At 37.5% G+C, this 15,095-nt stretch overlaps 2 protein-coding genes across 2 annotated transcripts in view; one reads left to right on the top strand and one right to left on the bottom strand.

Annotated features, from left to right (window-relative positions):
• The window catches only part of VPS36 (vacuolar protein sorting 36 homolog), a 353,187-nt gene that overhangs the window by 43,425 nt on the left and 294,667 nt on the right, over positions 1-15,095 (top strand). The gene's annotated exons all lie outside the window — the stretch shown is intronic.
• LOC139172332 (guanylate cyclase soluble subunit beta-2-like) overlaps positions 1-15,095 on the bottom strand; it is a 29,027-nt gene that overhangs the window by 3,447 nt on the left and 10,485 nt on the right. Inside the window, exons 6-15 of the mRNA XM_070761368.1 lie at positions 14,301-14,397; positions 12,297-12,413; positions 11,998-12,036; positions 9,734-9,837; positions 8,656-8,872; positions 6,947-7,267; positions 6,040-6,188; positions 4,634-4,780; positions 2,798-2,952; positions 2,448-2,599 (exon numbers count right to left, since the gene is read on the bottom strand). Of these exons, the coding sequence (XP_070617469.1) occupies positions 2,448-2,599; positions 2,798-2,952; positions 4,634-4,780; positions 6,040-6,188; positions 6,947-7,267; positions 8,656-8,872; positions 9,734-9,837; positions 11,998-12,036; positions 12,297-12,413; positions 14,301-14,397 (1,498 nt within the window). The remainder of the gene's footprint in view (positions 1-2,447; positions 2,600-2,797; positions 2,953-4,633; positions 4,781-6,039; positions 6,189-6,946; positions 7,268-8,655; positions 8,873-9,733; positions 9,838-11,997; positions 12,037-12,296; positions 12,414-14,300; positions 14,398-15,095) is intronic.

The following is a 15,095-nucleotide window of genomic DNA, read 5'->3' as shown; positions in this document are numbered from 1 at the left end:
AGTGGTAGTTGAGCGTCAGAATTACAGTGGAAGAATTACTTCTCCTAAGTTGGTATCCTCCAACGCTGTTGAGACTACTGCTATAGTATTCCTATTGAGCATACTGACTAAGAAGTTTGGCAGTTGAAATTTAAAATATCATTAAAAACAGGTTGAGGAAGATACTCATAATAAGGACATCTCTGATGTATGTATGCAGGTGGTCCTCAGTTTATGACCACAGTTGAGCCCAAAATTTATGTTGCTGAATGAGAAATTTTTAAGTGGATTTTGTCCCTTTTTACGACCTTTTTTTGCCACATTTGCTAAGTGAATCACTAGTTGTTAAGTTAGTAACATGGTTGTTAAGTGAATCTGCCTTTCCCATTGACTTTGCTTGTCAGAAGGTCGCAAAAAGAGATCACATGACTCCAGGACAATGCAACCATCATAAATATGAGACAGTTAGCAAGCATCCAAATGTAGATCATGTGACCATGGGGATGGTGCAATGGGCATAAATATGGAAATTGGTCATAAGTCATTTTTACAGTGTCATTGTAATTTTGAACAATCAGTGTTGTAAGTTGAGGACAACCTGCATACATACACACATGCATACACACACACACACACACACACACATATATTTGTGTTGTCAAGTATGTATTGATGGTATACAAAGATATAATAATATTTATATACACGATACTAGTAAAAGAGAAACATTAGGAGAGGGGACGGAAGGTACTCTGGTGCACTTATGCAAGCCCCTTATTGACTCTTAGGAATCAGGAGAGGTCAAAGGTGGATAATCTAAGGGTAAAGTTTTGGGGGTTAGGTGATGTTACTACAAAGTCTGGTAGTGAGTTCCATGCATCAACTACTCGGTTACTAAAGTCATATTTTCCGTAGTCGAGTGGTTTTCTTTACATTTGTATCTGTTGTGTGCTCTTGTGTTGTTGTGGTTGAAGCTGAAGTAGTCATTGACAGGAAGGACATTGTAGCAGATGATTTTATGGGCTATGCTTAGGTCATGTTTAAGGCAACGTAGTTCTAAGCTTTCTAAACCTAGGATTGTAAGACTAGTTGCGTAGGGTATTCTGTTGTGAGTGGAGGATTGTAGGGCTCTTCTAGTAAAGTATATCTGGACATTTTCTAGAGTGTTTATGTCCGAAATGCGGTGTGGGCTCCAGACAGCTGAGCTGTATTCAAGGATTGGTCTAGCGAAGGTTTTGTATACTCTGGTTAGTAGTGTGAGATTACTGGAGCAGAAGCTACATAGGATTAGGTTAATAACTCTTGAAGCCTTTTTGGCGATGTTGCAGTGGGCTTTGGCACTTAGGTCATTTGATATGAGTATTCCAAGGTCTTTTACGGTGTGAGGGTTGTCTGTAAGGTCTTGGTTATTCACCTTGTATTTGGTGTTCTGATTCTTTTTGCCAATGTGTAGGACAGAGCATTTGTTGGTTGAGATTTGGAGTTGCCAAATGTTTGACCAATCGGAAACAGAGTCAAGGTCTTTCTGGAGAGTAGCTGTGTTATTGGTGGTGTTGAAAAGTTTTACATTGTTGGCGAAGAGAACACAGTTGCTTGTACAGTGATCCCTCGATTTTCGCGATCTCAATCTTCGCGAAACGCTATATCGCAATTTTTCAAAAAATATTAATTAAAAATATTTTCCCACCCGATGACGTCACTCTCTTCCTTTCTCATCTTTCTTTCTCTCTCTCTTTCTCTCTCTTGCTTCTTCCTCTCTCACACTCTCTTCCTCCCTCTCTCATCTCTTTCTTTCCTTCTCTCTCTTTCTCTATCTCTCCCCCTCTTGCTCTCGAGCGGCGCGTGGGCGGCGCGGAAGACCCAGGGAAGGTTCCTTCCGCCACCCAGCAGCTGATCTGCTCGGCAGCGCCGCAGCAGCGAGGAGCCGAAGATCCGGGTTTCCCCTTTGCATGGGCGGCGGGGAAGACCCAGGGAAGGTTCCTTCGGCTGCCCAGCAGCTGATCTGCTCGGCAGCGCCGCAGCAGCGAGGAGCTGAAGATCCGGGTTTCCCCTTTGCGTGGGCGGCGGGGAAACCCGGATCTTCGGCTCCTCGCTGCTGCGGCGCTGCCGAGCAGATCAGCTGCTGGGCGGCCGAAGGAACCTTCCCTGGGTCTTCCCCGCTGCCCACGCAAAGGGGAAACCCCGATCTTTGGCTCCTCGCTGCTGCGGCGCTGCCGAGCAGATCAGCTGCTGGGCGGCGGAAGGAACCGGAAGTAAAAACACCATCTGCGCATGCGCGGCCATGGAAAAAAAGGGTGCGCATGCGCAGATGGTGTTTTTACTTCCGCACCACTATATCGCGAAAAATCGATTATCGCGAGGGGTCTTGGAACGGAACCCTCGCGATAATCGAGGGATCACTGTAATGTGATCGCAAAGGTACATACACACACATACACACACACACATATACACAATATATTACATACCATTGCTATGAACATTCTCTTCACACCGTCCCATTATTTCGTCCTCAGTAGCGCTGAGATTTTGTTTCAGAAAATAGGTTGTCATTTTCCCTTTGCCTTTCACCTCTATGGTTCCCCTTTCTGCTGTCTCAAACACTTGAGGTGGAAGTGCTCTGTTCAGTGCAAGAAACAACATAGAGTTCATGATTTATTGCTAACTGGCCATGGCTGGCTAGAACTACACATAGTTATAAGTGAACAAACCATATTTTGCCTTAGCACAATATCCAAAGCAGATTATGAGATTTCATCCCGGCTCAATCAAGTTCCTGTCTGATGGATTTTATATTTCATTGCAAGCCCCCACTTACTTGAATGTTGTGGAGCTGATATGGATTTTGTCTGGCAATCCATGGCTTTCCATCCTGGAAGCTGTATTGACGGTATCCCCAAATAAACAGTACCTGGGCATTTTCTCCCCAACTACACCAGCCAGCACTGGTCCGGTGTGTATCCCAATTCTAATCTGTTGAGAGAAACATAAGATGGAAGTCACAAGAGGGAAGAGGTTTTTGAGTCGTGGTGGTGCAATGGTTAGAGTGCAGTACCGCAGACTACTTCTGCTGACTGTCTGCAATTTGGCAGTCCAATTCTCACCAGGCTCAAGGTTGACTCAGCCTTCCATCCTTTTGAGGTGGGTAAAACTAAGACCCAAATTGTTGGGGGCAATATGCTGACTCTGTAAACCACTTAGAGAGGGCTGTAAAGCATTGAAAAGCGGTATATAAGTCCTAAGTGCTATTGCTATTGTGGAAATATATTCCCTTAGTGGATTCTGAATAAACCCAAATTATACTTTAACTTTTTGTGTGCGTGTTTCTTATCATTTATCATGAGAAACATGCTGGAGATCCATTTATATAAATAATCTTTCCCTTGTAATTATTCCACTTAGGGCCTCATTTGGAACTGGAGTTGAGTTTATGTTTTAAGTTTTATTACATATTGCTTTTTTAAAAAGGTTTATTTAGTTTTTCAAATACAATAAAAAGGAAAGAAATCTCATATACATGCAGATCATTGCCCATTTCTATTTCAGTATACAAATGTTCAATTTCTAATTGATTAGATTCATTGTTAAAAATAGATAATTACTATCTTACTAAACGTAAATATTATTTTGTTGTTATTATCTGAGGTTGTATAGGTCTTTTAACATTTATTACATATTGCTTATATGGGCCTTTATTAATGTTTCCTTTCCTTTTTTTAATGTATCTCAGCTATCATTGAAGGAGTTTACCATTAAAAACACCACAGAAATATTTCAAATAAATATTTTAAATAATTTGAGGAGATGAAAAGCGTGACTTGTTTATATTTAGTGATTTTGGTTGGTTTAACAGAAGTTGGCTTGCCAGTTATTTAATTATTTGTTGGGAGTAGTTTCTCTTCAAATTAGGCAAAAAATAAAAATAAATTCCCCACTCAGCAGGCTCCTGATTTAAAAAATGCCTGTAGGAAGGAAGGGGAACTGAGAAATGGAAAAAAAAATCTAGAGATGTACAGTGTTCCCTCGATTTCCGCTGGGGATGCGTTCCGAGACCGCCCGCGAAAGTTGAATTTCTGCGAAGTAGGGATGCGGAAGTAAATACACCATTTTTGGCTATGGACAGTATCGCAAGCCTTCCCTTAACACTTTAAACCCCTAAATTACCATTTCCCATTCCCTTAACAATCATTTACTCACCATTATTACTGGTACTCACTATTGAATAAGACACTTAGTGATCCTGATATTTATAAACATAATTATTTATTAACAATAATCATTTTTTTTGTTATTTATTTGCAAAAATTATTAGTTTGGTGATGACATATGACGTCATTGGGTGGGAAAAACCGTGGTATAGGGAAAAAAAGTGAAGTATTTTTTAATTAATATTTTTTGAAAAACCGTGGTATAGGCTATTCGCGAAGTTCAAACCCGCGAAAATCGAGGGAACACTGTATTCCTTATATGATATACTGTACACCCAACATTTAGCAGATGAAGTTGCCACAATAAAGGGAGACCATTTGGGGAATGGAAGAAGAAAACAATAATTGGTTCCTGCTAATCATACTGTTTTAATTCTCTCTCTCTCTGCTGCAAGTGAGATGGCTTGATCTTTTTCTTATATTTAAGTCTTTAAACCATGAATTACCTGTATAGGTCTAGTGGTAATAGGGTTCATAACTTCTCTTGCAGCAATTCTCATGCCAAGGGCAAAATTAGCCACCCTTTCACCATGACTGGCAACTGGGACTGGAACTCCCCCTACAACCATGTAGGCATCACCAATGGTTTCCACCTATAAAGAAAGATGCATGGTAATGTATGCATTGAAGCCCACCAACCATTTGTGGGCTGGTGCCCTCCAGTTGTTTGGTCTGCAATTCTTACACCCCACTGCTAGTTGGAGCTAATGGGAACCAAACTGCCAAAAGTTCTGTAAACTGAACATAGCAAGCGTATCTCCTTATTTATTTATTTTATTTATTACATTTCTTTGCTGCCTATCTCACTGTGGGGCTAATCTAGGCAGCTTACTCTTTATTTCTTTCATTTTCCTTAAGGGAATCATTTACTCTAATGCTTTCTTTTTTCTTTTTTTAAATAAAACTTTTATTTATGAATAATTTTTCAAAGAAAAAAAGGACGGAGGAACAAGTGAAAGAAAAAATGGGGAAAATTGTTGCAGAAATATAATATTCATCAAGCGGATTACTGAGATTGTACAGTTAGTGCTCGATAGATTGTTGATGAGAAATTATCCATAAAAACTCAAGTACATTAAACATATGACAAAGGATTGGAGTTTATAAACCAAGTGTCAAAATGCTGACTGATGCAGATACAAAGATGTATCTCATTTACCACCAAGCAAACAGTGGTAAAAAAAACCATGGCTAATTAATAAAAATACATTATATACTGCAGTTATCCATGTGTTTCCCAATCTGTTACTCTCCAAACACATGCAATTGCAATAACATTCATAGCAGTAGCAATGGCACTTAGACTCATATAGCATTTAACAGTGCTTTTACAGTTCTCTCTAAGCAGTTTACAGTGTCAATAGTCTGCATCCTCATTTAACCAACCTCAGAAGAATGGAAGGCTGAGTCAACTTTGAGCCAGTTAGGGTCGAATTCCAGGCTGTAGAGTCTGCTATTTTGCATTCTAACTACTGAGCCACCAAGGCTGTCTTAATAGTCAATTTAAAAAACTGTTACTACGGTAACATTTGTTAAAACCAACTAGTTCAATTCAAAGTAAAAAATAATCTCATTAAACAGCTGGTATAGACAATTGCGGGAAATTCTGGGAGTTCCAATCCAAATGTATTTCGGGGTACCAGGTTGGGGATGGCTATGAGAGAAGATCAATTTCTTTGCAGGAAGGGAAAAAGTTTGCAAGCCAGAAAATTGCTATTATACTAAGTGCTATCTAATCTAGAAGTTGGTCTAGGAAACTAATTTCAGGATTCATTCTTCCTTATTGCTGCCAATCTAAAATTATCCATCCATACAAAAGACAGCAGCAAATGTCAGAAACAGCCACACTTACTTTATAAACTCCATGGACATTAGTCAGTCGATCAAACTTGGAATACATTAAATTAAGCATGTTCACAATCTGAATAGGTTCACAGACAGAACAGATGGTTGTGAAAGTCACTACATCACTGAAAAGTATTGTGCAGCAGCTAAAATCTCCTGGGGAACAACAAGAATAGCAAAAAAGAATAGTTTTCAGAAGCAACAGTTTCTCTGTTTTGGGTTTTTACTATGGCAAGGATAAAATACTTAAGCCAAAAGTCTAACAATGCTTAATAGAAATGACATTTAACTATTATTGCCACTTGTCTGAATCCTACTAAAAGCTAGAAAACAAATCGCAGCATGTATGACTTCTCACTTCATTAATATATTATTAAAGTGTGTATATTGATGGATGGACTCCATTGGGTTAGATGTTAGGCTTTATTGAAATACGTCGATGGACAAAGCAACAAATTCTTATGTCATTTCAGAACACACATGAGGTTGAAAGCCTCTCCTTTATACCTTCTAAAATCAAGGTTACAACAAAGTTTAAAAACACAATTTGCCTAAAAATGTAAGTAATAGTATGCAAAACCCTAGACAACAGGTGAATTATTTTGAAAAAGTAATGTTTACATATTCATCAATGTCAAACCAATGGATCTTTTTTAAAAAAATTATGAGACTACATAGTTTACTTTTGTACTTATCTGAAAAATAAGCATTATGGAAAATACCTGAGTGTTAAATATATATCCTGATTTCCCTTGGTTCCCGGAAAACCAGAGCTCTGTTCAAACCAAGTCCAAACACACAGGATCTTAGCTTTGAAGGTATTGTTTTCAGATATTCAATTGAATTCCTAACCCTTGCTATTTTATGACATGCCATTTTCTATTTGATAATCAAAGGTAATAGAATTGTCATACCTGCTTCGACCTTTTTGCCTTCCTTCAGCTGATTAGCCACATGTTTTGGTAACATGGCATAGAGTAAAGTTTCTGATTTCTTCTTCTCTATTTCTAGATTCTTAGACAGAATCCTGAGCTCTTCCTTTTTTCTCTCTAGTTGGTTGGATAGCTCTATCTCTGCCAGCCGCTGCTGGTTGAAGAGGATCAGGTCTCTTGTTGGGTCATGTTGGGCGATGTCGGAAAGGTGCATTTCTTGTTCTTCTAACTCATCTAAACTGCGGAGTTTTGGTGAGCACAAGTAGATCATGCTACGGTTGCAATCCATCCAGATCATTTGTCCTTGTCCCAATAAACACATTATACAGTGCTTTCCATTAGGCTTAATCTATAAATTATCAGAATCTTATCTAATATCTAGATTTCACAGGTTTTGCCAATGCTTCAATACCCTCTTAATTTTGGGTTTAGAATGTAGAATGCAGAATCTTTCATTCCTGTGTAAGGACTTGAAAGAGTTAAAGGCAACAGACTGATCAAGAACACACAGTACAATAACATAAAGATGGGCTACTTACAAGTTATTGTAATCTTCAAGTCTTTCCTTTTTTGGTATCTCTAAAATTCCCCTAAAATTGTACTATCAGAATTTGGTGGTAAACATCTGAATTAGGGCAGCATTATTCCTTCCCAATTTAGATGGAAAATGAAAGGGACTCAGCAGAATTTTTTTGCAAGTTCTATTACAGGGATTGTTAAGAATTTTATATGTAAAAGAAAAAGTAGAGACAAGATAAAGAATAAGAAAATGCTAAATGAATATAGGTTGGATGATTCTAGATGAAGGAATTAGCATGAAAAGAAGGACTAGGGGTGACATGATAGCAGTATTCCAATATCTCAGGGGTTGCCACAAAGAAGAGGGGGTCAACCAATTCTCCAAAGCACCCAAAGGCAAGACAAGAAGCAATGGGTGGAAACTAATCAAGGAGAAGAGCAACCTAGAACTAATGTGAAATTTCCTGACAATGAGAATAATTAATCAGTGGAACAACTTGCTTTCAGACATTTTCCGTGCTCCAACATCGGACGTTTTTAAGAAGAAATTGGACAACCATTTGTCTGAAAGAGTATAGGAGTACCTGCCTGAGCTGGGCATTGAACTAGAAGAACTTCAAGGTCCCTTCCAACTCTGTTATTCTCTTAAGTACACTAAGGTGGTTTGTTCATATAGTATAATTGAATCAAACTATAAAATAAATTATGAGGGGAGGGTGACTAGATCAAGAGTAAAGGAAAAACTGAGAAAGGTCATGATAGGATGGGATCTTCAAAATTGATATGTGTCAAGAACAGAAGACTACTATGTTTGGTATGGAAGCCAACTTGCTTTGTAAACATAGAAAGATATGAGGTTTACAGTAAATGTGAGTAATATAAATTACTTTCAGCCATGGTTTCCTTTCTTTGTTAATCCAATGACTTTCATTTCTTTATTATTTCTGACTTCTTTTGTCCATTCAGCATTTTCAACATTGCTTGTCCCAACAGGAAATATGACAGGTAGGTAGGCAGGCCTTTACTATATTACTGCAAAGTTAACTTAATCCATTACTGTGCTACCTGACTCTATTCGAAAATGCATTATGGTAATTTTACACACACACCCTTCTTTTTTCCTTAAATAGTTAATTTTCTTTAAATTTCAGAAGTTCACAGAAAAAATGTACCTCTGAGCTTCAGCGCAGGCCGTTTCTTCAATGAATTGGGCATAATTTCTCTCCTTATCTTGAGAACAAATTGACTATTGATAAACTTTTTCATGCTGGCAATAGCGAACGTGACTTGGGGATAAATAATATAAAAATATTCATCTAATGTGGTTCCATTTATTTGTAAACCAGGTACAAATTTCTGAATGTTTACACCAGCCTGTTTGATTTTCAGCTGAGGAGAGAACCCAAAGGCAATTTCAATAACTAAGAATGACTTTCTAAAACCTCTTCAGAAACAAGTAACAAAACATGACTTCAAAGTTAAAGTGGAGCCACTTGAAATGTTTTTCATATCACAGTAAAATTTGGTTTAAGACTGGACTTTTGGGGGGGACCCACACACCACTCACTAACTTTCCACTTGCATACAATCCCAGCCTCTTTTTTTAATGATGTTAGGTGAAGAGTCTTGACACAGCGGGTACGAGACGGTTCTTTATTTTCAGCTCTTTTAGAAGTGACTACCAGCTGGAACGCGTCTCAACTGGGCAAGGGAAATCGGCTCCTTTTTATACATTTCCCCCCCCCCGCTCAAAACGAGCTGTCAGCGCCTCAACCAATCAGGCGCAAGCTATTTACATATTTTCCCTGGATACAGTTAACAGCGTTATTTAGAGTATTCAACATTAGGCCTCTTCTATAATGCTGGATTAGCATACCAGTGAAAATAACCATATGAGTTCTCACTTTTCTGATAAAAGGAAATGGTAAATAAAGCGATACATAAAGTCTTCGACTCTTACGATATCTATTTTATCTGGGGGGTTTAAAATTCCTTGCTCCCAAACAGTGACTCTAGTAGCATCTCTATATCACTGTCTTTCCCTGCAGGCTATGATAGTGATTTTTTTCCAAATCTAATCCTTGCCTGCACGACCACCCTGCCTTGACTTTACATATTTGGGTTAATTTTAATGATTTGTGTACTATTCCCGCAAGTGTTGGTCTAATAGAAATGACTCCACATGCCCATACCAGCCCCATGTTTAGCTGAATGGTTAAATCCAAAGAATCCATCCCAAAGCCTCCTTACTGTTTCGTCGAACACGAGGTGGAAAGGAAATGCATGACAAAAGGTCCTCTCATCCAGCCAAAGCCGCTCGGGGAACAAGGGTTCAAAGGGATGTAAAAGAGTTCCTGGAGAAAAGAAACAGATTTTTTAAAACAAAAAATCTTTATTGATTATTTACATTGATAAAAACAAGACATAAAAAGAAAGCATACATACATACATACATACAAACAAGACAAAATAAAGCATTAAATAAAGCTTCGGAGAGGCGTGGCATACAAATCTAATACATTATTATTATTATTATTATTATTATTATTATTATTATTATTATTATTATTATTATGCTTTATACATTAAGTAGCTTTGGTATCAGAACTTAGAATGGATATCTGCTATATAGCAGGATATTTTTATTTGCAGCTTATTCATTTGCAACCATTTCAATTCCTACTTGTGTACGTTAGTCTCCTTAAATTATCAATATCTGTTTCTCTGTGTTTCTTTTCGTTTCAACAATATTTATTCTGAAGCCATTTTTAATGGCTTCTCTCAGTTATTGTTGTTGTTGTTGTTATTATTATTATTATTATTATTATTATTATTAATTAGATTTGTATGCCGCCCCTCTCCGAAGACTCGGGGCGGCTCACAACAGTAATAAAAACAATATAGTAGTAGAACAAATCTAATATTAAAAAACATATAAAACCCTATCATTATTTAAAAAACCAAACAGCACATTCATACCAAACATAAAACAAAGTATTAAAAGCCTGGGGGAAAGGTGTCTCAACTCCCCCATGCCTGGCGGTATAAGTGAGTGTTGAGTAGTTTACGAAAGACAGGGAGGGTGGGGGCAGTTCTAATCTCCGGGGGGAGTTGGTTCCAGAGGGCCGGGGCCGCCATAGAGAAGGCTCTTTCCTTGGGGCCCGCCAAACGACATTGTTTAGTCGATGGGACCCGGAGAAGGCCAACTCTGTGGGACCTTATCGGTCGCTGGGGTTCGTGCGGTAGCAGGCGGTTCCGGAGGTACTCTGGTCCAAAATTGACTGCCCCAGCCAGCATGAGTAACAGAAGACATCAGTTTGGGAAGGTCTGGAGGACAATTTCTGCATTAATTTCCACTTTATATTCACTTATCTTTCTCTTCAGTAATCCAGTGAAATAATACCATTAATTTTGTCGAAGAACTGCACTGAGGTTGGTGTGGTGCAGGGTCACTATTTTACAAAATGGCGCAACCAAGTAGTGCTCCCTCTCACATGGAAGGTGAATTCTTAGAACTGATGTTTTTCTCAACCAATCAAACAGACATTCTTTAATTATCATTCCAAATTTGATAATGTTCACTTGAAGCAGACTGGCATCCTAACCTCTCTTTATTTGGATCATAATTATGTTAGTTACATGGAGGAAGACAAAAGCAAACGTACAGGAACTGGAGCTAGACCTAAAAAGAGCTGAGTTTTCTACAGAAATGCACTGTATTGTTTGGGACATCTTCAGAAATAGAATAACATTTTTTAAAAAAGAATGGTGATATTCCTGAGTGTTCAGATTCCCAAGCATTTAAAATCATATGACAGACTTGACAAGGATCTCGGACAGAATAGCTCTTTGTATGACATGAAAACTCAATCTTTTACCAGTGTCAATTTTATGGAGACATTTCTTACATAGAGCAAATCAAGTAATTATCAATCAATATCAACTTTATTTGATTAGTCAATCGACCATATCAAAGCGAGGAAAAGGACCACATCAGTCGTCATAAAACTGGTTAAAATACAATAAAATTGGCTAAAATAGAGGGAATTTGAATAAATAATAAGTTAAAATGCAGTATAATATGCTAAAATTGAGTAGTAAAACATGAGAATATAACTCGTGCAAAGGATTATACTGTATTAAACAAATCTAAGATACTGATATAAAATATTCTTAAATGAGTTCATCTCCTTTGCATGCCACCCCAATATGTTCTATAAAAGTATTCTCATCTGAACAGCCCTGACTATAAACTTAGCAGTTCTAGAAACCACATATATATTTGTACCCTGAAGAAAATATGATAATTGTTTATTATATACAGTATGGTACAATAAAAAGTGAAGACATGTTCTACAGAAAAGTGTGCCTACTGCTCTCATCCTGTTAATCAGCTACTGTACATGATCTCACCTGATTTCTTTCTATAGTGTTCCATATATTCAGCAAGCTCAAAGACCTTTGCTTGTATTCTTGAGATCCAGATTTTACCCAACACTTATTTACTAACTTACCAGCTCTAGAATTGACTGTAGGTCTCAAAACATCGCAGGAGAACTCCCGTTCAGCAGTTTTCCGCCTTCTTTTTGGAATAACTACATCCTGTTTCTGAAAAGAAAATGATGCATTAAGTTATCTCTAAAAAGAAGCTTTGTATGATATGTGAGCCCACCCCATAATTTAGAGATGCCCCTATTTCCTCCACTCTATCAGCTTCTCTGCTCTTTCTACAGAAACATCACCTCTTTGTTATCTTCACACAGAGAAATTGCTTGTTCCTTGACGTTGTGCTTCACTATTTCATTTGTCTGTAAAATAAAAAACACCACATGCTCCTTCTTTCCAGTGCGTTCCTCTTCTATATTTTGTTCAAGGATTTCCAGAGACACTTCAGAGTCAAAGAAATCTCTGGCTACAGCTTCAATAATTCCTATGTAAGGGGAAAAAAAGGAACAGCCTATTTTAGGGCAATATATCGATTTCCTTCCAAAGTGGCTCAGCTTTTAAGGAATTTAATGAAAAGCAAGTTTCTTATCCCCTCCTTTCAATAACACCCTTTTCAAGTTTGGAGCAATTTCCTCCCCCATCATTGTTCTTCCAAAGTTCTTCATTGCTCAAGAAAATTACTCCAACCTCTTAACAAGCTTTGCAGTTAAGTGCAAAAGAGAATAAAGAAATGGGAAACCTTTTATATTTTATATTTTTATATTAATCTTTCTTGGGATATGGGGAGAATTTCTAGCAGGATAAGATAGATTTCCATAAAACTGGAAACTTAGCAAATAATAATAGTTTTAATTATAATACATTTTTTAAAAACAACCAAATTTGTTGTGGTTGGCTCTCACAGCTGCCTTTTATCTGCTTTGCTTTTTAAAATGTTTTTCACAGCATTCAAGGCTTGTGGGTTTGTGGAAGAGCACTTTGGCTGATTAAAAGTGCGTTTGGACAATATTTTCCTTTTGATAAACCAACTTTGTTTTACTTTACAACCATGTGTGTTTGAATTTCTGTTTTGGCCATAATTGGGGGCTCATAAGGTGAAGCCCGGCATAACACAAATTAAACATTCTAGAGATTTTTTCTTAGACCCAGCACCAAGGTTGCTGATCAGAAAACTGGCTAAGGTGACTTAATCTGATTTCAGTGTTGCTCTGTAAATATCTGTACATCCCAGTCTGCATCCGTTTCTTTGGTATTTGCACTTGACTTCCCTGCTCCCAATTATTATAACTGTAAATGAGAAACTAACAAACTATAAAGTAGAATACAGCTCTTAGTCTTACCCCAAGACCTTATTACTCTTAATACAATATTTAAATACCCATATAACTACAGCAGCAAGAATATCCTATGCACAACTCTGGAAAAACAAAGAAATCCCACCAGAAAATAATATCATAGACAAAGTCTTTAGATGTGTAGAAATGGATAGGATGACCATGGAGAATAAGGGAATTAGCAACTCAGAATACTATGAGATTTGGAATAATTGGTATAATTGGATTAGCAATAAAGGCAAAAGACTGAGATAAAATGTGAAAGGATGTACAAATATATAAACATGCAATGTAATATATGTTCTTACAAAGAGGTGATTATAAGAAATATAACAGACTTTTTAAAACGGGCATAGATCTGTATTAAATTATAGAAATGTTGTTTTTAAAACTTGAAAAAACTAATAAATAAAAGTTTTTTAAAAGGAAAAGGAAAATAGTAGATGACTTAACACAAGTGATTTGTTAGGAAGCATGCCTTCCTGATTAAAGCAATGACAGAATTAAAAAATGAAGTGAAGCAGAAGCTGGCTGAAACTCTCCCTACTTCCATATGTGTTCATTGAGCCTGGTGGGATTTGAACTGCCAAATTTCAGGCAGCTGGCAGGCAGAAGAAGTACCCTGGAGGACTGCATTCTAACTACTACACCACCACGGTTCAAAGCAACAGTTGGGCAGATACTTTGTCTTTGTTACTTCATTTTAATTGTACGCCCTAAGACAAAAAGATGGCCATCCTCTAAAATGTATCCATTGAAATGAATAATTATTAATATTTACACCAAATTATGTTCTAATTGTTTTAAAAATTGATAGCACAAGGGAACCTTTTATACAAGGCTTAGGATAAATTGGAGGGGTGGAACAGTTATGTCAAAGTGACAGAGGTTATTGAGCTAAGTGAAGAAACCTTATCCAGCCCATCCACCCTGGCCCAAATAGTCAATTCCAATGCTTGGTATACTTATGGAAAAGTTCCCACTCAGTTTGAGTGTTGTATTACATACATTCCATTGTGAAACTGGTGCCTTCATACCTGGGACAATGTGACACAAGCCTTTCCTGTCTGAATAATAATGGAGGAGCATTATCCCATCTTTCCTTTCCACTCGAAATGATGGCGCATTCATTTCCTAGGCAGGACAAAAATGTGTTTCATTTTCTTGCAAAACTGCCAAGAGTCTATTCTAATACCCACCACCATTATAAATGCAATTTGTATCTTTGTTGCACCATTAGCCTTCCATTCAATAAATTATCGAAAGGCCAACGTAGAACAATAGATAAGGAAGGAATTCAGATTGCAGAATTTGCATTTCTTCCTTGTTGTGTTGGTTAATAAGAGCTTGCCAATTTGTATTCAAAATAGAATACCCTACAATTTGTATTAATAAGAGCTTGCCAATTTGTATTCAAAGTAGAATTAATTTGTATTAATAAGAGCTTGCCAATTTGTATTCAAAATAGAATACCCTAAGAGACTAGACTTTCAATCCTGGGCCTAGAAAGCCTAGAACTAAGACGTCTTAAACAAGATCTAAGTATTGCCCACAAAATCATATGCTGCAACGTCCTGCCTGTCAGCGACTACTTCAGCTTTAACCACAACAACACAAGAGCACACAACAGATTTAAACTTAATATTAACCGCTCCAAACTTGACTGTAAAAAATATGACTTCAGTAACCGAGTTGTCGAAGCGTGGAACTCATTACTGGACTCCATAGTGTCATCCCCAAACCCCCAACACTTTACCCTTAGATTATCTACGGTTGACCTATCCAGATTCCTAAGAGGTCAGTAAGGGGCGAGTACAAGTGCACTAGAGTGC

This window comes from Erythrolamprus reginae, chromosome 1 (assembly GCF_031021105.1).
Source record: "Erythrolamprus reginae isolate rEryReg1 chromosome 1, rEryReg1.hap1, whole genome shotgun sequence".
Lineage (NCBI taxonomy): Eukaryota > Metazoa > Chordata > Lepidosauria > Squamata > Dipsadidae > Erythrolamprus > Erythrolamprus reginae.
The sequence above is the reverse complement of the archived record's forward strand: the minus strand, read 5'-3'. Positions and strand labels throughout refer to the sequence as shown.